This window comes from Delphinus delphis, chromosome 4, assembly GCF_949987515.2.
Source record: "Delphinus delphis chromosome 4, mDelDel1.2, whole genome shotgun sequence".
Taxonomy (NCBI): Eukaryota; Metazoa; Chordata; class Mammalia; order Artiodactyla; family Delphinidae; genus Delphinus; species Delphinus delphis.
This window is the reverse complement of record NC_082686.1, coordinates 104144756-104169960: the sequence shown is the minus strand read 5'-3', so window position 1 is coordinate 104169960 and position 25205 is coordinate 104144756. Positions and strand designations below refer to the sequence as shown.

The window sequence follows — 25205 nt, the reverse complement described above, 5'->3', positions numbered from 1 at the left end:
AAATCAGATTAAATCTCATATTGATCCACGAGATGGGGGGAAGGGGAAGGTTGCAGTAAATTGGGGGAAATTAATCTTGGCTAATGCAGAGCCTGATACCCATTTCAATACGTAAATGCATGCATAAAGCCAAACAGTGAGTAAATCACTACTAATAATTAGTAAGTCTCAGGTTCACAGGTACGATAAAGCTATGCACTTTTGTACTTTAGAAAAAATATCACAGCATGCTCATTTATGCAGTCATCAGAATTAACATTCATTCTTTGTCAAGAGAGCTGATACAAATAGTGAGTATGAGGTTTTTTTAATGTCCCCTTACAAAATATCTGAGATTTATGACAACTGATATATATACATATATATATATGACATGGAAATATAAACTCCCTAAATCAGAACAAGAGAATTTTCTATACAACTATTTGAAAAATCAAATGAAAATTTAACATAGAATGCTCATATATGATTTTCTTTGTCTGGAACTTCTTTTCATATAAACTAGTATATGGCTTGCATGTTTGTTTTTAAAATTATATTTTTATTACTAAAAAAGGGGCAACAGTTATTAGGAACTTGAATTCAAATCCCAGCTCTTCCTTTAGTAAAGAAGTTAAGTAATTTCACCTAGGGTAAGTTACTTAATTACCTCTGCGTCCTTTAGTTTCTTCATTTTGTAAAATGGGAATAATAATAATAATATCCAACACACAGAGTAAATTAGATCATGAACATAAAAGATAGTATAATAGAGTTCAGTAAATAATAGTTGTTATTATCTAAAATACTAGGTATTTTTAATTTAATGAACTATATTTCAGTATGATGGGTCTCAGCATTACTTCATTCCCACTACTGCTCCCTGGTATTTCACCTTAATAAATATTTTGTACCTTCATAAATGTCTTGACAACAAGAGAAGGGAGGTAACGTTAAATCAGAAAAGAAAAAAAGCAATTTAATATTTTGACACATACTACCTGGTATGAGAAAGGTACAGTGACAAAAAAATTAAATAACAGCTTCTAAACTTTTGGTAAATATTTTAAAAAGCAACCTAATACAAGTAACACATAATGATACCAATCCTACAGATTCAAACATTATGTCCTTGCCATTAAAATTAGTAGAATAAATCCCTCGTTTAGGGCAGTTAAGAGCCCTACCTTTCTTCAACCAAACCCTAAACTGAGGAAATCTTCTCTGTTTTCCTCAACCCCATGAAAATTATTCAAAACCCATGTGCACTAAGTGATTGTGAGATTCCTCATATTCTATAGTCCCTTTCCTATACCTCAGTGGTTTAACTTGGTAGCTTTCTTGACTTTACCCAAAGCCTCCCTTCTCTTTCACGTAAGAAAAAAAATTTCATGTAAAATTGAGCTGCTTATTTCTTTATCCCCTTTCTCCTTTGCTTCTCCCATTTCATTACTCCAGGCTTGGCTGTTATTCTAAGTTGCAGATTCTGATTAGTAGCAGATTTCCACATAAGTGAGTGACAATTTGTAATATATACTTGTAGCAACTGATACTGTTAATTAAATTTTAGGATACCTTTGTGTTGTGTATTACTGAGCTTTAGCTTACCAAGACAACAGTATACTTTATGTTTTTCAATTCATTTATTCATCCCAAAATATTTATTTATTTAAGTACTTACTACATGTACTGGGTATACAGTGGTGAATAAGACACATACATACTCTACCCTCAATTTTCTATTCAATGATTAAACTATAACCACATAATGTTATAAATAAAAGCACAAAATGTAAAAAAAAAATCTTTATTCACAACTCTTGAAAGTGTCATAGTGGTTCCTTGAGTTTTCTGGATAGTTGAGAAGTCAACTGGTGGCAAACTAGAGCTAGTTTGTACCGATTGTTATATTTTCAGGAATTTTGCAAGCCAACTGTTAGATAAAGCCATTATTTAAAATTAAAATATATAAACATAATTAAGCAAATTATATTCAAAACAAAGATAATACTCAAACTGATCACTTCCAGTTTATTTTATTACATTTTACTATTATCTATGCACTTGAGATTATTTACACCTATTGTTATCTATATGGTGGCAATTCTATATAATGGTTTGCCACTGTGCATCTCTTCTTAATTCTGTGACATCATATTGGTAGCTTGAAATTGGCCATGGTAGAAGTATTTATATAAGAGAAATGAGCTAACACTGCAAATCAGGTTGTTTGGTTGGTTGGTTTGTTTCCAGAAAGCCAGTTCAATATTTGTCAGCACACACTGAGTTACATAAAAATACCAAGTAAGTTTTTAAAGTTTTAGGTGCAGGTTTCTTGGAGGTATTGAGTCATTTCCTGCTTTTTAATACAAAGTATACTGAACATATTTTCTTTCATCATTTCTGGACAACTCTGGATTATCAATAGGAACATTTATGATTACCCTGGACCATGATATTAAGCCTGAACACCTCCTTGTGTCCTTACTGAACATCTTTCAGCCTGCTGTCAGGCTGCTAGCTGTCCCCGCTGCCAGTGGTTAGGTGGTTCCTTTTCCCATCATTTATCAGATGCTCCTAATCTTCTCTGGGCTTTGAAATCAAATTACACTGAAGTCCTTAGAGCTATGAGTAAAGTAAGAGTAAACATTATCTCAGAGAAGGTATTCTGTATTATAAAAGTGATTATTAACCGTTGATGCACAAACTTTATTAGATCTACTTTCCTTACTCATAGCTTACTTTTTATCACTTCTTGGTTGGTAGTAAGTTCAAGATAGGCAAGGTTTTGAGAAAGTTAAGTTTAAACCAAACCATGTTGATATGAAAGCTTGAAAATAAATTCCTCCTCACAGACAAAACTCTGGATTTTAAAGAAACGCAAGATGCTTACGAGAACACATAACACTGAAGAGACGTTGAAACAACTAAGTGTGCATAGTTCAAAGAGGCTTTAATGACTCTATCACGGAATTCCAGTAAATCCACTGCATCATTAAGAACGTTACGAACCTAAACAAGGGAAAATGAAATACCAACAAACAACATTAAAATACATCAAATTTTAATTAGATAGGTTAGCAAACACAAAAATTTCTATGCATTCTTGATTATCTAATCATAAAAAGAAGAAGAATTCAATAGGAACCAGGCATAAGATTTGGGTATAAAATCATCCAACAAAACTACAGACGCAGAAAATTTAGAAATAAGTAGAAAAGGATCTATGTATAGAGATTTCTAACATGAAAGCCAATCTGTATGATGTGGCAGTGGAGCAACAAGGTGAAAACTGCTGTAACAGTGAGATATATAGTCAAAGGAGTATGGCACATAGGAGCTGGAAAGAGACTGTATGATTTCTGCCCAAAACAGTAAGAGATCAATAATTTATGAAATATATTTTTTAAATTTTAGGGTTTTTAGGGTTAGATTTTACTTTAAAATTTAAGTTCTAAGGAAAGAGATATAATAACTTTAAAAATCAAAAGTGGAGTAGGAGGTGTCAGTAAAGAAACCAACTACATAGTGAAGAAGCCAAGGTGTGCAGAGGGGTGGAAAGTATTTCCATGCATAAAAACACAGGGATAATATATAAAAAACCTAAGCACCAACTAACAAATGGCGACTTGCCTATGATAGTCAAAATTATTATAAAAGTTTGTTAACTGATAAAGTTTTTATTTTTTAAAGTTTTTTGAAGTTTTTATGTATTACCAGATGGGTAATACATTATAGTAAGAGGTGAAAATTAGAGAAAAAGAGATTAATTTTACTTAGAAGTTAGCGTTTCTTTAAATTCCCCTCAAAATGTTATCATCTTTCTAAATTAACATGACAATTATAGTATTAATGAAGAATAAAAGGGTATGGAAGGAAAAAGAGGAAGATAAAGTCAAACTTCTTCTAAGTACTTCTTCAAATATACCTACAAGGCATATTATATTTTTATTACCTGTTCCCCAACTCCTATCCCCACCAAACTATTATTGCCATGACAAGAGATAGCAGAATTATATACACATCTAATCCTTGACCCAGCAATCTTACTTCTAGAATTCTATACCAAAATAAACAAGCAAAACTATGAAATAACATATACACAGGCTATTACTACATACAGCACTATTGGTAACAGCAAAAGACTGGAAACAGCCCAAATATCTATCAACAAGGGATAGGTTGAATAAACTACATTCACAAAATAGAATAATATACAGCTATAAAAAGGACTGAGTAAGATCTATGGAGCAACCTCCACGATATATTGTAAAACAAAAAAAGGCAAGATGCAAAACAGTGTGCATAGTATTATACCTTTTATCTTATAAAGGGAAGGAAATGAAGATATATGGATTTGTTTATATTAAAAAAAACAAAAAATGTAAAATAGTATTCAATAATATATTATTAGAATAATATTGAGATTGTTATTTTTAACTATATTTTAGGATATATTCTAGGATATATTAATGTCTTTAAGAACAAAAATTTTCTTGTAAAAGAAAAGAACTGCAAATAAAACAATCAAGAGTAAAATTCCATAATCTTGAATTCTGAACTTGAAACCTCAGTATACACTCATGATATATTTTTATCTGTCAAAAACAAATACATTTTATCTTAATAAAATACATTTTATTTTTTATTTAAAAAATAAATACATTTTATCTAGAAGTAATGATCAAACCAGGAGCAATGAGCACACCTAGAACCTGGATCATGGTCTTTAAATAACATTCCCCTCCAAAAGCAACAAGGCCTTCTTGGAAAAATGGTGGATTTCAAGTCTGGGACAGGAAATGTATCAATATAAGACACCTGGAACATCTTGTCAGAAATGCAAGCAAGCTGTTGAAATCATCTCAAAAGAACACAGGAGTCAAATGGCCAAAGATGGAACCATTGGAGCATTAGAAAGAATAAAGACTGCAATGGATTGAAACATATCAAAAATGTTAAAATCTGCAAGTTTATAATGATAACAACAACAAAGAAACTCATTGGGCATACCAGGAAACCAATTCGCCATTTGAAAACTGGTAAATAAAGGAAAATAATTCAGAATTTGTCTCACTTCAGAGTAACAAATAGTTGATTAGGCAAAGTCTTTTACAGAAGAATTCTAGCTAATAAATGCAGAAGGAATGATAGAATTACAAGATGCAACTCCTGATGAAACATGGTTCTAAACAAGTACCATCCATGGCTGCTAAAAATATTAAAGTAAAAGCCTAATGGGAAACTATCTGACATATGAATCAGACTTATAACACGTGAACACACTGATAAATCTCATCATTAAAAGAGAGATAAGCAGACATGTGTCTCGCAACAGGAAGTGTACAGCATCGCCCACAAAGTATTCTTTATATTTATCAAGGCTCTATATCTAATAAGCAGTCTACAGGAAATCCAGGGGCTAGATGTACATGTTAAATGTAATCATACCACAGGGATGCAAACAGGAAAATGTAGGAAATTCAACAGAACAAATGACCTGGTTTTGTAAACAAACAAATAAATAAATAAGGAGGAGGAATTGTTCCAGATTTTAAAAGATTGAAGAGACAAATTAAATGCAATATGGGACTTTGTTCCTGGTACAAACCGACTAACTATAAAAATATATATTGACATGTACCACAATGTTCACTGCAGCTCTATTTACAATCTCCAGGACATGGAAGCAACCTAAGAGTCCATCGACAGATGAATGGATAAAGAAGATGTGGCACATATATACAATGGAATATTACTCAGCCGTAAAAAGAAACGAAATTGAGTTATTTGTAGTGAGGTGGATGGACCTAGAGTCTGTCATACAGAGTGAAGTAAGTCAGAAAGAGAAAAACAAATACCGTATGCTAACACATATATATGGAATCTAAAAAAAAAAAAGGTTCTGAAGAACCTAGGGGCTGGACAGGAATAAAGACACAGATGTAGAGAATGGACTTGAGGACACGGGGAGGGGGAAAGGGTAAGCTGGGACGAAGTGAGAGAGTAGCATTGACATATACACACTACCAAATGTAAAATGGATGGCTAGTGGGAAGCAGCCGCATAGCGCAGGGAGATCAGCTCGGTGCTTTGTGACCACCTAGAGGGGTGGGATAGGGAGTGTGGGAGGGAGACGCAAGAGGGAGGAGATATGGGGATATATGTATATGTACAGCTGCTTCACTTTGTTATACAGCAGAAACTAACACACCATTGTAAAGCAATTATACTCCAATAAAGATGTTTAAAAATATATATAGAGAGAGAGAGAGAGAGAGAGGAAAAATAATGGGAGAAATGGGACCTGTTACTGTAGACAGACTTAGGAGACAACTGGAGAAATGTGAGATATCACTATGATTATGTTAAAATAAAAATAGTTCCTACGTTTTTGTTTTTTTTTCGGTACGCGGGTCTCTCACTGTTGTGGCCTCTCCTGTTGCAGAGCACAGGCTCCGGACGCGCAGGCTCAGCAGCCATGGCTCACGGGCCCAGCCGCTCCGCGGCATGTGGGATCTTCCCGGACTGGGGCACGAACCCGTGTCTCCTGCATCGGCAGGCGGACTCTCAACCACTGCGCCACCAGGGGAGCCCTAGTTCCTACCTTTTAGACTTTTTTTTAAAGTCTTAATCAAAAAGAGTGTTGCCAGGACTAGTGGTAAAGAAAAAAACACTGATAGGTTTGCTTCATTCTTCCAAGAGTGGGGGAAATGACTGCAGAAGGGGAGTAGTCCGATGGCAGGTGCTTCAAAGGAGCTGGAGTTCTTTAGGGAAGAAGAAGTTATTGTGGTCTGGAATCAGCAATGAGGGGTAAGGAGACAACTACCCAACCCCCAGACCCAGTAATACTTGACATAAAGAAGAAAAACACCTCTACTTAAGAAGGCTGTAGGAGAAACACTGGTCTCAGGAGTCAGCAGGTTTTTTTTCATAAAAATGTGAAGTGTACTTTCAGTGATAAGGCTGAGCTCTGTCTGCAAGGCCACAGGTACATGCTGCAGGTTGTGCACGGCACAACTCTAGGTCTAAGTGATGGGCCCCCTAGAATTGAGCAAACCATGACTGTAGGTGGTGAACCTGTGAGTCTCTCTTTAAATCCCAGGCTGTTCTAGGTTTGTCTTTCAGGGAGGGGAGAAGAGAGCTACACCACAGACCCCATGCTCTGATTTCAGACAGAGACTGGATCAGGCCACTTGTCTCACTTTGAGTCCTTTCAGGTCCATCAGCCTATAGGAGCCCCTCTCTGCGTTGCCTTTGCCTCCCTGCTTCTGGACCAGGAGTCAAGCAGGTTGGAGGCTTCCCTCCACACTCTGCATTTTTGTTCCACTTCTGGTCCACAGAGATGTTTATCCTATTTTTGAATCCAGATAAGTCTCTTTTAAAAATGCATTTCATAAATTATTGATCTCTTTAGAGCCAAATGTATGTCTCATCCTTCCAAGTATGAACTTATGATACCATTTTCACCAGAAGTCTGAGCTCCCAGAGACTTTTTAAGAGGTCCAAAATGCCATCCTCTCCCAGAAGCATTTTAAAGCTAATGGAATGAAACAGAATTTTCTAAAGGAAGTTATATGGTCATTTCTTTATAGCAACATGATACCCAGTGAAATAAACTGGCTGTTAACGCAGGTTTAGGAAAATTCAATATTTATAAAATCCGATGTATAATCCTCTGTCATTACTCAAATTATAGGCAGACTTCTTAAAATTCATATTGGCCTAAAGCTTCACATGGGGGAATTCTATTTTTTGTGAATCTGGAACACTAGAACAGGAATAAAACATCCTGGCCATGATAATAAACAAAAGACACACTGATAATTGCTGTTATAATTTCAAAGCTATGGTAAATCCAACATCAGAAATGTCCTGTGCTGAATTTTAAAATGCACCCATTTACTCTGTTCAATTCAGGGCAGCTTCAGGACTAACCTGTTCATACTTGTATCACCTAATACTTCTATCTGACCACAATATTTAGACTTCTCAGACTGACATAAGTCCAAAAATTCTGTTTCTACACTTCCAAATACTCATTTAATCCTAAACATAGATATAGCCATAGCAATGGTTACCATTTATCTTTGCTTTACATACATTATCTCATTTAATCATCAAAATCACTCTTTCTTTAACTCTTATCTTTACAGGAGATAGAGTGACTAAGAATCAAATAATCTTGAATTATGGCAACAATTAAAAGCCAAAGCTGTGCCCCATGCTAAAGTGAGAGAGGCAGGAAAGAGAAAACGGTAAACTTGAGACCTGAGGAATGCCTCATCTCCTCCACCTGTACCCTCTCCCTCCTAGGCACTTCCTCCCAGCAAAGAGATCAACTATCCCTTTTGGAAAGAATCATCCACTGGGATTCAGCCTGGAGACAAGGGACAACTTAAGAAACCGTCTCACTCTAGGTTACTGTATCATATAAAAGCTGAGGTCCAGAGAGACAGGTAGGGCAATGAAGCCTATTGCCAGGTAGCAACTGCCAGGTCAAGGTCTGGATTTAATAATTAGGACTCAACATGATCTCTGGTTTCTGAGTTAACAAAACACAAGTCAACCAAGTCTACCAAGCTTCTGAGAAAACTGTAAAACTCTAAACCAGGCAAACAAAAAGTTGTGATTGTTGTCCCTATAGCAATCTGTGGCTGCACCTCACAACAACGCTAAGTGGGCTGCTAAAATGTACGGACCCCAGTAAGGGAATCCTCCCAAGTGGGAAACTTCCCAGGAAGGCAATCTAGAGTTGCCAAATTAACCAAGCAACTAACTTTATTGCTAAGAAAAAGAGTTCTCAAGATATTCCTGGCCAGCTGGGTTTTTGCTAGGAACCTGGTAATCACAGTGCGTTGTTTTCCCTTCTCCCATTTTCCAAATTGTTTTCATTGCAGCCGCCCTGTTTTCCCTTCGTCATTATCAACTGGGAATATGGGGGAGAGAAGAATATTAAAATTCGAGTTTATTTATAGTTTTCCAGACCAGAGAGTTGGAGCTGGAATGACTGGATTAGTCTAGATTATCATCTTTTAGAGAGGGGATGGGTTTGTTTTCAGTTGCATATAGAATAGCTGCAAAGTTAAGTAGTGCATTTCTGAATTATACATACATGTGAATAAGGGAAAGTATGCGTGCTGAGTAGATTGTAAGGGGATTAGTGATTTCTATATCCTCATATTCACATCCTTATGTAAGTCTCTCCACTGTGTGTAGACTGGACCTTGTAGCTTGCTTCCAGTGAACAGAAATAGGCTAAAGTGATGAGATGACACTTCTGAGTTCAGGTTATAAAAGACTGTGACTTACGTCTTGCTCACACTCTCTGTGCCCTTCGTAACTGCTCTGACAAAGCTGCCAAGTTGTGAGCTGCCCTGTGAAGAGGCTACATGCAAGGAACTGAGGGTGGCCTCCAGTCAACTGCCCTCAATTCAACAGACATTGATAAATGGAATCTTGCCAACAACCTTATCAGTGAGCTTGGAAGCCAATCCTCCCCAGCTGAGCCTTCAGGTGCCACTAAGCCCTGGCCAACACCTTGACTGCAGCCTTGTGAGAAACTATGAGCCAGAAACCCCAGCTAAGCCATGCCTGGATTCTTGACCCACAGAAACTGAGAGATAATAAGTGTTGCTGTTTTAAGTCACTAAATTTTCAGGTGATTTATTATGTAGCCATCGGTAACTAATACAGTTATGGTTGCTAAACAGCCAAAAAAGATAGACTATAGTGGATATCTGTTGGTTTCTGTCTGCCCAGAGTCAAATGCTATCTTTTCTGGTAAATATGCTTTGGTTTTCCTTTGGGAAACCATTCCGCCTATTATTCTAAGTGATTAAGTGGTTTACATGGGGTTGACTCATCATTCCCTCCACCTCCCAACGAAACATACTTGACCCAGACTTGGCACATGAGATCCAATGCTGAGACCTCTGCTGTAATTACTAAGGGGCTGGAGGGGAAAGCACTCTTTCTGTCGGACTTGAAGTTGGTAGAATGGAAGCCTGGAGCTACCAAGGCCTCAAAAGAGAGACAGCATTTGTGAAAATGAAGCCAATATAGAAAAAAGGACCGTTGAGGAAGAGATATGATGGAACTCCTGTTGATCTTATTTAAGTCTCTGGATCCAGTACAGCCTCATCAGTCCCACCTCTTGACTTCACATGGACCAATAAATTTCTTTTGTTTCTTTATTCTTTACCTTCATTCAATTAATTTGAGATGAATTTATGAAAAAACAAAAGATTTTCAACATATTAATCTAGGAGGTCCCATGAGAACAGGAACCAAACCTGTCTTATTCACAGCTGTACTTCCCATTGCCTAGCTCAATGCCTGGCAAGTAGGGCATTGAATAAATGAAATTGTTCTAAGAAAAAACTATGAATAGACCCAGCTTAGCAAAAATGCAATACAAATGTCTTATAATCACTGAGAGAGTAAGACTCCTTTACAAAAATAAAAATACTATTCTAGTCCTAAAATTTTGAAAGATTATTTGCAAACATTACTTTAAGTATAAAGACAATTTGGATTAGATAAGCTATTTAAGAACCTCCACTGTTCATCTTATCTTACGTAAAAATCCTCTAATTCTAGGATGATTCCTTTTTATTATGAAAGAAAAACTTCTCTTTTTAAATATATTCTCATCTTGGGGCATTTCTGAAATTAAGACAATACTATATTAGCTAGCCACCAAGCACTACATGAGTAAAAGTGTGTCCCCAAATCAGCTGATTAGAACTCACAATGCATTCTTTGTCATAGACACAATACTATAAATAATGTTTTGGTTCCCAAGTTGACTAACAAAAATATATACTTACACCATCACCTAGATCCAAACACTCATTTACAAGAAATACAAAAGACAGAGAAGTATGTCAAACGACACCATGGGGATACAATTAGCAATGTCCACGCTGTGGGGCTAGACAAACAATTTGGTTTCAACAAATAAACCACAGGGGGTAAAATAGAGATGGAAGGGGAATCCACAGACTAAAAGAGACTTAAAAGATATGTCAACCAATAGCAACATGTAAACCATTCTGGATTCTGATTCAAACAAACAAACTTTTAAAAATGTGACATGGTGGAAACAATCGAAAATTTGAACACTTCTTGGATATTTGATAACATTAAGGAATTATTATCATTTTTAATGTATGATAATGGTATTGTGGGTATGTTAAAAAGAGTCCTTATCTTTTAGCTGTATATATTGAAAACTTCACAGCTGAAATGGTACCTGAATTTGCTTCAAAATAACTGGGGGAGGGGGAAAGTAGATATGGACATGGATGGGGCAGGTTTGATCATGGGTTGATGGCTGTTAGGGCTGGGAGATGAGTACATAGAGATTCATTATACTATTCTTTCTATTTTTGTGTGGCTTAAATTATCCATAATAAGTTTAAAATTTTTTAAATAAGAAAGTAGAGGGACTTCCCTGGCTGGCCAGTGGTTAAGACTCCGCACACTGCAGGGGGCCCAGGTTCAATCCCTGGTCGGGGAAATAAGATCCTGCATGCTACAAGGTGCCGCCAAAATTTAAAAAAAAAAAAGTAGAACAAAGAAAATGTATAAGGTACCTAATTATTATCAATCTGGTGACCATTATCCAGATTGTCTGTGAAAATCTGGAACTTAGTCTAAAGAATACCTGAACAGACACATCCAAGAAATCACAAGATACATGCTTCCAAATTTTTTTTCAAAGATTTTTTTTTTTTGATGTGGATCATTTTTAGCATCTTTATTGAATTTGTTACAATACTGCTTCTGTTTTATGTTTTGGTTTTTTGGCCGCAAGGCATGTGGGATCTTAGCTCCCTGCGCCCAACCAGGGATGGAACCCTCACCCCCCCACAATGGAAGGCGAAATCTTAGCCACTGGACTGCCAGGAAAGTCCCTCAAATTTTTATAGTAATTATAATCATCTGAATTCGGAATACTGAAGATAGAGGCAACTGCTATGGACAGGAGAAAGAAAGGAAGAAGATAGAGTTCCCTTTCCTTTGGGAGAGAGTTTGCCATCAACACATTGTCTTTGGCCACTCCTCCTAACTTTCATCAACTAACTTTTTCCCATTTTAGCTTGTCTTAGGTAATTCTTAAAAGGGGAAAAAATATTTTTTAATCAGGTTAAATAAACTCATACAATTATAAATAAATAAAATAATGTAACCCTGACAGTGATCAGCAGGTTATTACGGCTGCCTTGAGGTCAGCTCCAGCAGTTAAATCTAACTTGTTACAGCTTCCTTCCTTCTTCCTCAACTGAATCCACATATTCCCTCAATGCTTCAAGTTTCACTATCCCTGTTGTCAAACCCAAGTTCATGTGCCGGAGGCACAGTGAGGCCAAACAAACCAAGACATTGAAGTCTGGAGCACAGAAAAGTTTATTGCAAGGTCTAAGCAAGGAGAAAGGGCAGCTCATGCTCAAAAGGCCCAAACTCCCCGACAGTTTTGGGAAGAGCTTTAAAAGGTAAGATTTGGGGTGAGGGCTGCAGGGTATGTGATTTTCTTCTGATTGGTTGGTGGTGAGGTAACAGGGTGATGTTTCTGGAATCTCAACCTTCTTATTCCAACCAGTCTGGGGTCTACATGCTTGTGGTCAAGCATGCAGTCACCATCCTCCAGCTGGGTTGGGGTCTTAGTTTCTGTAGAACAACTCAAAGATATGGGCTTTTGTACCAGGGAGGGCCCCATTGGGTCCTGCTCAGTTTTAATCCCCTCTTTTCTTTGATACTCCTGAACCTTGAGGGGAACAGGTGAGGGACAAGAAAGGGAATAATGTTTTGGATAGAGAGGTTAACCATAAACTTGGCAGAGAAACTCGGGTTTAGGGGGCCTCAATTTCATTCCTGCCTCAACACCATAATTTCAGTACCTGTGGGCACTCATGTTCTACGTCAGTGAAAGGTTCTTATTTTATGTCATGAAAAAGTCACTAATGGTATAGTTAAAATATTTCTAGTATGACTGAATCTTTATAAACCTGATTTAAATATAATTAATGAAGATAATTCCATTTTCTGTATTGTAAACTAATGTGAAAAGAAGAAGATTTAATCAACCTGAAACATAATTATACCTGCATGGTCCTTCTTTTAGTTAATGTTACTTGAAAATCTTTCCACTCCCAACGTTGCTCCACCACATGTGCAAAAACAACATGTCCATTTCCACAGGCTCCAGCGATCTGGGTGCCATCAATTGACCATGTGATATTAAATATGCTGCCAGTGTTGGGCTTTTCTAAAGCATATGACCACTGGGGAAGAAAGAACAAGAATAGAATTAATTTATTTCAAAAACATTTTAGAGAAGTTTCAAATTGAGCATATGTTAACATACTAGGATGACTTTTTTTTAAAGAATGTGTCTTTATTCTAGAATTATTTAGAAATATTTTCTTAATAAAATGATAGCATACTGAAATGGAAGATATAGATGTGATTTTTAAAGTATACAGTAGAATACATAATATGATAAAAGAGTATGAAATCACTCAAGAACTGCAAAACACCCACACCATTTTGATTTTCATTTAATTTTAAGCAGTTAATACTAAACAGGTAAATACAAAGATTATGTAGGAAAAAAACAGACATCTTACTATTAATTCATAAGGATCTCTATAGTCCACACATCTAAAAATCTGTTACAATATTTCTATAGTGTCACTAGAAATTGAAACTAAACACACAATGTAACTAAAACACCTCTAAAACACATATCTTAAACCATGAAAGTACAAGTAAATAGATATTTTTCTTTTTCTCACAGTGCAGTTAAGTATAACCTCTTCTAGAATCTATCTGAGAAAGCAATCTAGCAATATCAATAAGCATCACCTGGAAAAAGGAGATTCTTATGTGTGTGTGCAAATAAGACAGTAAGAAAAAAAAACTTTTTCAAAGATGGTATTATATGCATTTTCTTTCATTCTTTCAGATGAAACATACATATTTACTAGGAGGATTATTTATTTATTTGACTAAATTTATTTATAGTCTCTTTCCATTCTTTTAACCTTACAGACTACAGTCAAATTAAGTCTTGATTTTTTGTTGTTGTTGCCCTTGGGTGGGCATTTATTTTTGTTCTACATTGGTTTTTTGTTTGTTTGTTTTAATATTCATTATCAGCTATGGGCTCACTGACATAAAATTTGGAGAAAATAGAAAAAATATAGAAAAATTCACTAATCCACACTACTATAAAACAAGACTTTAAATTCCCAATAAAAGTTCACATATCCAATAAAAAGGCTGTATGACTCTTACTACCCACTGACACTTTTTTTCAACTCCTTCCCATCCCCCTTCAAATCTCTAACTATTGCTTAAGTAAAAGGCTCTATGATAACGTTACTATGAAGAAGGTAATGAACAAACTGTAAGCTTTGCTTCATCAGCAGCATAAACATATATACATAAAATTCATATTTTTAAACTATTTACTTTAAAGCATGATTTAAAAATACCCAAAGAACTGAATCACCCAGAAAAATCTTACTCAAATTAAACATACAAATATTTATCTAAGAACTCATGCCTGATACTAAGAAGAGAAAATGAAAAGAAATTTTAGATATTATCATCACCCTATATTCCTCTGACTTCTTTCAGAGTCCACATGAACCATGATACCCAAGTTATATTAAATTCTTACCTTCTAAAAAATTAAATTTCTTCCTCTTTGCAATTACTCTAGTAATAAAAAAAAAAATACAAGCACAAGCAAATCATCAGAGAAGGAGTCTTGAATAGTTACTAAATTTGAGGGGACAGGGTTATATTTTGTCCAATCAGTAAAGTTAATAATTTTTATTGGCAAATCAGAAAGATTTATCATTTGTCCTTTTTTGAAAAATTGAGGTATAGTTGATTTACGACATTAAATTAGTTGCAGGTGTACAATATAGAGATTCAAAACTTTTTTAGATGATATTCCATTTAAAGTTATTATAAAATACTGGCTACATTCCCTGTGCTTATCATTTGTGCTTTTAAAGAGACTTTCAATGCTCCAAGTCTCTTTTCTTCTCCAAATAAGCCATGGAACACTGGATTTACATTTGCATTTCCAACCACTAGAAAGAAATGAAGCAGCCTCCCTGGATGTAATTTAGTGGTGCTAGCAGCAAGAACTCTGAAGATGAATTTTTACCTATCCCTCTCATTTATGCTAATCTCTTTGACCAAACTATCCCTTTGTTTAAGGTAGTGTTAATCAAAATGTGCTCAGGCCAGCACCATCTACATCACTTGTGATCTTGTTAGAAATGCAAATTAATAGGCCCCGCACCATGCTATTGAATCTGACCCTCTAGTGGATGAGCACCAGGAAACTTTTTGTTGTTGTTAGTCTGTTTTTCTTTTTAAATTTTTTTTATTGAAGTATAGTTGATTTACAATCTTGTGTTAATTTCTGCTGTACAGGAAAGTGATTCAGTTATACATATAAATATTCTTTTTTAAATATTCTTTTCCATTATTGTTTATCATAGGATATTGAATATAGTTCTCTGTGCTATACAGTAGGACCTTGCTGTTTATCCACCCTGTATATAATAGCTTACATCTGCTAACCCCAAACTCTCACTCCATCCCTCCCCCAACCCCCCGCCACCACCACCTTGGCAACCACGAGTCTGTTCTCTATGTCCGTGAGTCTATTTCTGTTTTGTAGATAGGTTCATTTGTATCATACAGTATTTTAGGTTCCACATACAAGTGATTTCATATGGTATTTGTCTTTCTCTTTCTGACATACTTCAATTAGTATAATAATCTCTAGTTGCATCCATGTTGCTGCAAATGGCATTATTTAGTTCTTTTTTATGGCTGAGTAGTATTCCATTGCATATATATACACCACATCTTCTTTATCCATTCATCTATCAATGGACATTTAGGTTGTTCAGGAAACTTTTAATGAGCTCTTCAGGAGATTCTTAAGCATCATAAAGTTAGGACACTCGTCCTCAACTCTGTACATTAGAATCATCTGGGAAGCTTTTACAAAATAATTACCGAAAACCAGGAATACAACCAAATAAATCCAGAATTTCTTGGGGTGGGGTCTGGATATGTTCTTAAAAGTTCTCTGGGGGCTTCCCTGGTGGCGCAGTGGTTAAGAATCCAGCTGCCAATGCAGGGGACATGGGTTCGAGCCCTGGTCCGGGAAGATCCCACGTACCATGGAGCAACTAAGCCCGCACGCCACAACTACTGAGCCTGCGCTCTAGAGCCCGTTAGCCACAACTACTGAGCCCACGTGCCTAGAGTCCATGCTCTGCAACAAGAAAAGCCACCTCAATGAGAAGCCCACGCACGGCAAAGAAGAGTAGCTCCGCTTACTGCAACTAGAGAAAGCCCGTGTGCAGCAACGAAGACCCAACGCAGCCAAAAATAAATTAATTAATTAATTTTAAAAAAAAGTTCTCTAGGTGATTTTAATGTAGAACCACTGTTCTAAGAGAAAAGCAAAATCTGTGATTCTCTTTAAGACTATCATTAGCTGCTGACTCACTGTTAATACCAAGCCAATGAATTTGCTAACACTTGAGATTACATGACCCTTGTTTTATCCACTAATCCAGCTTCTCTTTGTTATGTATAAATTTTTCTTACATTCATCAAGCAAATTTTTTTCTTTGAAACTTTTTATTAGAATTTCAAACATAAAGTGTAATAGGAAGAATAACATAAAGCAGTGGTTCTCAAACTTTAATGTGTATTAGAATTACCTAGAGGGATTGTTAAAATAAATGGCTGGGCTCCAGTTTCTCTGATTTAGTAGATCTAGGGTGGGGGCCAAAGTGTTTGCATTCTAACAAGTTCCCAGGTGGTGCTCAAGCTTCTGGTCCAGCAACCACACTTTGAGAATGGCTGGTATAATGAAGCCCCATTACCCAGTTTCCAACAATTATCAACTAATAGGTAATTCTTATCTCATGTGTACTACCACCACGGCCCAGATCATTTTGAGCAGTCCCTCACATCATATCATTTCATCACAAAATACGTCGGCATATATCACTAAAAACACAAAGATTTTTTAACCCAACCTCAATACTATTATTAAACCTAAAAACAATTAACAGTAACTCCTTAATATTATCATAGTATCTAGTCACTGTTCAAATTTTTTCCAATCGTCCTTTTTTGTCTTCAGTTTGTTGGAATTAAGATACAAATAAGGTACAATCATTCTGATTGGTTGCGAAGTCTCTTAGATTTCTTTTGATCTATAAGTTCCCCTTACACATGTTCTTTTCCCTTGAAATTTTCTGTGGTTGAGGAAACTGGATCATGTCCTGTTGTTTCCCATAGTCTGGATTTTACCATCTGTATTCTCATGGTGTTAACATGTTAGTCTGTCCCCTTTATTTCCTGTTAATTGATAGTTAGATCTAGAGTCTTGATCAGATTCAGGTTTGATTTTTTTGGCAAGAAAACTTCATAAGTGATGTTGTGTACTTCCAGCAGGAAGCATTTAATGTCCGAATGTCTTCTTATGCTGTTAGCAAATGATAATCATTGCCTAGGAGGACTAATTCACTTACAGTTGCAAAATGGTAATATTCCAATCCTTCTTTCTTCATTTACTAGCTGTAATAGTGCTACAAAAAGAAACATCTCCTCAACTATTTGGTTACCCTGGGATACAGTTCATATATCAAAGGCAGAATAAATTGATTATTTCCCCTTAATTATTAGTTTTCAAAAATATAAATTTGAATAGTGACAATATTATCAGTAGATAATTGTTAACTGTTAACTGTTTTTAGGTTTAATAATGGTATTGAGGTTAGGTTAAAAAAGAAGTCTTTGTGTCAGTGATATATACTGAAATATTTAGTGATGAAAAGATGTAATGTCAGGGATTTGCTCTAAATGATCTGAGCCATGGAGAAGTAGGTGGTGGTATAGATGAGATACGAATTAGCCATTAGTTAATAATTATTGGATAATGGGTAAATAAAGATTCATTCATTCATTCATTCAGTTGGTTCCCTTGTAACTTCCAAATGTAACCAAGAAATGTTACTGTTTAGTATCAAGAACTCATTAATTTTAACATATTTGATGTGTTTTTATAAATACAGTGCTCCAATTAGCCCAATTTTAGCCAGTGGAATCCCCTTTCAGTTGGTTCTTTAATCTTTTTGACAGAACCCTGTAGTTTTTGATCACTTCCCGGGCTTTGTACAATGAATGACAAAATGTTCCAGTCCCATTTTTATATTTCCTGACCCACACCTGGCATCAGTCTTTTCTTCAGTGAGTCATGGTGAACTTTATGGAAATACGGAAAATGGTACTGAAAAAAACCCCACAAGTGCTAAGGGTGCTCGCTGTTACTGAGCTGATCATTAAAGCCTTTTCTAGGCCTTTTTAATAGACAGAACTAGGAAATTTTTTCAATAACTCAAACTGATACTTCCATTTCAAATCCAGGAACTGTAGGATTTTTATTTACCCTCTCCAATCTTACCTCAGTATCTGCTTTCACTTAGCCAAAAATCCCAGCTGTTAAGAGCATCAATATAAATACTCAGAATAACAACATCAACACCACAAGCAAATAGTTACAAAAGAGTTAAAAAATTTTTTTCATTCTTTTGCCCTTACGCTTATTTCCCTTTTTTTAAAAATGACAACTTTATTGAGATATATTTCACGTTATAAAATTCGCCCTTTTAAAGTACAGAATTCAGTAGTTTTTTCAGTGTAGTCAGGGTTGTGCAACCATCACCACTACTATTTTCAGAACATGTTTATCACCACAAAAAGAAACACATGCCCATTAGCAGACACTCCCATTCCCCCCACCCTCACCCCCAAGCTCCTGGTAACCACTAATCTACTTTCATTTTCTATTCTGGCCATTTCATGTAAATGAAATAATACACTATGTGGCCTTTTGTGACTGGCTTCTTTCACTTAGCATAATGCTTTCAAGGTTCATCCATGTTGTAGCATGCATCAGTATGTCATTCTTTTTTATAGTCAAGCAATATAGTATTGTATGGATATACCATATTTTGTTTCTCCATTCATCATTTGATGGGCATTTGAGTTTTTCAACTTTTTTTTACTATTATGAATAATGCTGCTATGAACATCTGTGTATAGGTTACTGTGTAGACATGTTTTCAATTCTCTTGTATACATACCTAGGAGTGGAATTGCTGTGTCTGTGGTAACTATGTGGTAACATAGTATCCTATGTTAAGCATTGTACGGTGACGCTATTAAAATCTGACGGCAGATTTGTGGTTTAACATTTTGAGGAACTGCCAAAATGTTTTCCAAAGTCTTAGGACAATTTTCTGTTGAAAATTGTCCCTGTAAGCACAAGGAACAATCAAACAATTTAAGTCATTTGGATTAGCTCCTCTCCGGGTAGGTATACAAATGACTGAATACACAATTAGGCTCATTTTTTTCATTTACTTTGGTTTTAGGAATTGCTTTCTAAAAATTTAATTTTGTTTTATAATTATGTAAAATATTTACAGGGTATCAAAATTAAATTTACCCAAAAAGTATATAAAACAAAGTATAATCAAAGAAGTCCAACCTCTATCCCTTTTCTCTCTCCTATTCTCTCCTTCTCAATATTGATAATTATTTTTTAATTATATGTTTTATCCTTATATCTTCCTTCATTCTAAGTGTGTATGTGCACAGCTGTGTGTGTGTCTCTGTGTGTGTGTGCATGCACCAGCATTTATCTAAGACAGGGGTAGGAGTAGTGATACAAATAGGTCCAATATGAAGACTTTATCTATTGTAGTATATGGATATACATATCCTTTTATAGCTATTGATAGTATGATCAATATGTTTTTACGTACTCTGTATATCCATACGTGTGACTTCCAGATTGCTATAGCTGAAGCTAAAATTCTCCAGTAGACTCCTTGAAAGACTCATGGGAATAACATTCCTTGAGTTCTTGCATGTTTATACCAGTATGCTTATGACCTTTATATTTAAAAGCCAGAATAGCTGTAGTATCCTATGTTAAGCATTGTACGGTGACGCTATTAAAATCTGACGGCATTCTGATTTTCCTCCCTTTATGAGTGACTTGTTCTTTTCCTTGGATGCCCACAGGACTTATTTCTTCTTCTTTAAACTCCTACAGTTTTATTAGTGTATATCTGGGTGTTGGCCATCTGGGTCAATTTTCCTAGGTATCTGGTATGCCTTTTCAATATCAATTTCAGATCCCTTAGGTCTGAGAAAATCTTTCTTGAATAGTGGCTTTTAGTATTTTTCTGTTCATTGCCTTGGACTTCTCCTTTAAAGATCCCTATTATATGTACTTCAGATTTTCTCTGCCAATCTTCTGTATCTATCACTTTCTATCAAACTTTATATGTCTTTTGCCATTTCCTTGCTTCCATTTTACATTCTATTTATTTTAAGGCATCATCCACTGTGTTCATTGGCTCTTATACTCCTTCTAGTTTGGTCTTCATTTCTGTAATAATTTTTCCTTTTTTAAATAATTCCCTCCTGAGTTCTGTCACCTCTCCTTAAAAGTCTCCCATTCTCCCATCACCTCATTTCCTAGTTTTTCTAATTCTGATTTATATGGTTATTTAATAGCTTTTGTCATGGTTTTAAAACATCCTTCAACTTCTTTTGAATTAACTGGTTGCAGTGCTTGTCTGTTTATGGCATGGTTTTGTTGTCTTTGGCAACATTATGTGATTTGACTGTGATCCTGATCTTCTGCTCATTTTTAAGTGAAATGGGTTTTGCTGTACTTTGGGGAGGAAGGGATGTTCCAGAAGGATAGCTCTAGAGCTCTCTCTTCTGTTGTTTTCTCACAGTGATTAAAAAAAAAAAAAAAAGCCTCCATTTTTTGAGACTAGCATTCTCTGCTTCTTCTCCAATTTTATTTGGATCTATTCTCATCTTTGCTCAATTGTATCTGTTCTAATCAAACTGGATTTTAATCTCAGCAATTTCTGCAGTACAGGGCTTTGTCCCAAAAGGAAGCTTGATTTGTTAGTTTGAAGAGTACATTCGACCCAGACATCTCCAGCACTGTCAGATCCTGTCATGATCCCCTTGCACTTACTCCGAATTGGATTCTACAGAAATTTCTTTCCAGTTTCAGCTGCTGTTCTCAGATTGGTCTGTCTCACTTTCAGGTATTTGTTGGTGATTTGGGAGTTCTTCTTTTCTTGTGGTCTTAGAAACCTGGCTACCTTTGCTCTGCTTCCTCATACACAGATGCTGTTACCATGTATACCTGTCAATGGTACTTCTGGGAAAATTGCTTGTATTTAGGGTTTTGTAGGGATAGAGTACCACCCACTTTTGCTGTAGTTGCTTGCTATCTGTAGGTTTTGGTTATGGTCTTTTCCTTTCTCTGCTTTCTGAGGAGATTTGAGAGGATTGAGAAACTATGCCACTATACCCAACAACATGGATAAATCTCACAGATACATGGTTGAATGGAAAAAGTCAGACAAAAGTGTAAATACCATATGATTTCATTTATATAAAGGTTAAAACAATCAAAACTGATCTGTGATGACAGAAGTCAGAATAGTAATTACTGTGGAGGGTTAACTGATGGGGGAAGGCACAAAGGAAATTTCTGGGTTGTTGATAATGTTCTACATCAATATGGGCAATGGTTTCTTCAGTACTTGTATATATAAATAATACTGAGCTGTACACATAAGACACTGTATATGTTTTATCTCAATTAAAAAAAAATGCTGCCTCTGCCATTATCATTCCCCCAACCTATTTTATTGAAATTATCCTTTTTTTGTTTTGTTTTGTTTTGTTTTTGTTTTTGTTTTTTTTTTGCAGTACGCGGGCCTCTCACTGTTGCGGCCTCTCCCGTTGTGGAGCGCAGGCTCAGTGGCCATGGCTCACGGGTCCAGCCGCTCTGCGGCATGTGGGATCTTCCTGGACCGGGGCACGAACCCGTGTCCCCTGCATCGGCAGGCGGACTCTCAACCATTGCGCCACCAGGGAAGCCCCTGAAATTATACTTTGTTTTCATATTTTGAGATATAATATTGATCTAAAATAAGTAAATGTCAATACTAAAAAATAAAAGGATATATAAAAATATATATATTTATAGTAATCATAATCATGTAAAGATGTCTGCTCAATGACTTGTAAGGCACACAGAAAATGAAACTATTTGATTTTTTTGTATGTTATGGTTATGGGTATTATTTTTTCTATTTTTTGTTATCATTATTTTTGTTATAGTTTTTTGCCATAAATTTCTTCAATATATAAGCTGTCTTGTGTATTTAATTAAACTATTTAATACTAATTACTATTTGTGCTTTCACAATACTGGTAAGGTTTTCTATTTTTTTTCATAATTCCAAGCAATAAATTGTAGCTAACACAGTTTTCGTAGAATACAGAATATGAAAAAGTATACATAAATTACTTTTGACTTGGATAAGTGAAAATAATGTATAAAAAAATAACAATATGTACCAAAATCAGAAAAAAGCAAATTCATATTTGTGCTTCTTGGTGAAAAAAAACAACAACACATGTTTTGTTGTTCATTTAAAAAAAGGTTTTTTAATGTTTTTAAGTTACTCCACCAGAGAGGAAGTTTACTTTAACCAGTTTAGCCTCATCCGAAATAAGTACAGACATATCTGAAAATTTACCATTATTCTATTCTTTATTCATTCTTCCACAATTATAACCTTTGCCATTAAATAAGTATGATATTACATTATCTGTTTACATATCAGTACTCTCACAAGAGGTGAGCTACTCCTCGAGTACAGGTATGGATGTTATTCCTTGAATAGTCAGAGTATCACACAGAACTTAACACACACAAATATTTGTTGAATGGATGAATGAATGTGCCTGTGTCTTTAAGCAAGCCTTCCTTCCCAGAGCTTAACCATGACTTCAACCAAACACGACTTTTAAAATTTCAACAAATCCAAGGAGCAAATTAAAAGCCAAAGATTTACAAATTTTAAACTAGCCATCTCAAAAACATCAACGAAACTGACTAAATGGATCAATTCTAGTAAAACTAGTCAAAATGCTCCAATGGAAGTCATTAATTAAGTTACATCAGTTGAGTTAAAGTAAGTCATTAAAAACCAAAACAATATATTTTGTCTGTACAATGATGCATTAAAACGCAACATTTGGACTTCCCTGGTAGCACAGTGGTTAAGAATCCACCTGTCAATGCAGAGGACACAGGTTCGAGCCCTGGTCTGGGAAGATCCCACATGCCGTGGAACAACTAAGCCCGTGTGCCACAACTACTGAGCCCATGAGCCACAACTACTGAAGCCTGTGCGCCTAGAGCCTGTGCTCTGAAACAAGAGAAGCCACCACAATGAGAAGCCTGCGCACCGCAACTAGAGAAAGCCCGCGCGCAGCAACAAAGACCCAACACAGCCAAAATAAATAAATTAATTAATTAATTTTTTAAAAATGCAACATTTATGGAACATCTATATGTTAAGTGTTTTTTTAAAAATAAATTTATTTATTTTATTTTGGACTGCAGTGGGTCTTCGTTGCTGTGCACGGGCTTTCTCTAGTTGCGGCGAGCGGGGGCTACTCTTCGTTGTGGTGCGCGGGCTTCTCATTGCGGTGGCTTCTCTTGTCGCGGAGCACAGGCTCTAGGCGCATGGGCTTCAGTAGTTGTGGCATGAGGGCTCTGTAGTTGTGGCTCGCAGGCTCTAGAGCACAGGCTCAGTAGTTGTGGCACACGGGCTTAGTTGCTTAGTTGCTCTGCGGCATGTGGGATCTTCCCGGACCAGGGCTAGAACCCGTGTCCCCTGCATTGTCACGCGATTCTTAACCACTGCACCACCAAGGAAGCCCTTAAGTGTTGATTTAAAAAAGATTAAAAGTAAATTCTGTAATAGAACTCTGATGTTGTACTGCTTGCTAAGTTTCTCAATTCTGGACAACAGGGTCTTATTACTGTAAAGCCAGCCCAGTTCCCTCACTTTATGTTTACATTTTATGGCTTTATGGTTTCTAGCAAAGTTGGTTTTATAGCAAATCTGAAAATACAATTCTAATTTTCATTATAAAGACAGAAATGTATTCATGTAGAAAGAAAAACTCTCAGAGAATTAAACTGAAAATTTTTGGCAAATATGGCTAAGGAGGCTTTGAAACACAAATGGCAACCTCCTCCATTTTCTAGGACCTGGCCCTCCCCAGCAATCCCTGTGGTTACTGCATTAGAGTCCTGATGGCCATGTTTATACAACATACCCCAACCTGACTGACCAGGCATCAGTTCTTAACCAAGGTTGGGCCAGTGACCCCTTCCCTGAGGGTATTTAAAACTAGGACTAAGATTCTTATCTCAGTCTGGCTACTCTCCTGAGTAGAGATGTATACTCGAGAACTGCTGACATTTGTCACTTTCCAGCAGGTAAACTGGAGAGGGTTGGGGAGGGGTCAGTTTGCTGGGAAAGGAAAAAGAGGAGGGATATGCAGAGAGAAAAGCAGAGGCAAAAGGCACAAAGGAACCACTTTGTGTGTTTTCTTAGCATTCCAGTTTCTGATTCCTGAGGCCTAGCTACATCCTTGCTCTGGCTTCTAGAAGATAACCCTGTAATTTTAGAGCAAATTGCTCTTTTTTGCTTAATGGTTTCTGTTACTTGCACCCAACTATAATAAAATGTAGGATAAGTCTGAAGTTCTAGGATCAGCCACACTTCTCTAGCACTACCTCAGTTTTTCCCACTTCTGGCACATCATGTAGAGTACTACTTCCTCCTCTACAAACCTCATATTAAAAAACAAAGAAGCACCACACTAATACTACTCAGGAAAGGAAGCAAGCAATATGTCCAGTGCCCATGGAAAAGGCGTCACAGAACTGTGGAGTTGAAAGGAGAGAGGCGGTCACTTAGCCCAGATTATCTATTTTATAGATGAAGAAGCTGAAGCTCCAGAAGAAGCCTTTAACTTTGTAAATTCACCACTGGAGCCTTGACTCCAGGGCTCTACAAACATATCAATACTATTCCTACGTTAAAATAAAATAAAATAAAATAAGCAATCATACTGGACAGCACAATGCAGAGAACAATTGAGAATTCATCTTCAAATTGTTGACGTATTAAAGGATATTACATCTCTTTGAGGGAGGATACCATTTTTTTCCTCTGTATTCTGTCAAATTTCTT

At 36.1% G+C, this 25205-nt stretch overlaps 1 protein-coding gene across 1 annotated transcript in view; it reads right to left on the bottom strand.

Moving 5' to 3' along the window:
- Positions 1-25205, bottom strand: part of IFT80 (intraflagellar transport 80) — a 105435-nt gene that overhangs the window by 29519 nt on the left and 50711 nt on the right. The window contains exons 9-10 of the mRNA XM_060010018.1: positions 13089-13268; positions 2873-2991 (exon numbers count right to left, since the gene is read on the bottom strand). Coding sequence (XP_059866001.1) covers positions 2873-2991; positions 13089-13268 — 299 coding nt within the window. The remainder of the gene's footprint in view (positions 1-2872; positions 2992-13088; positions 13269-25205) is intronic.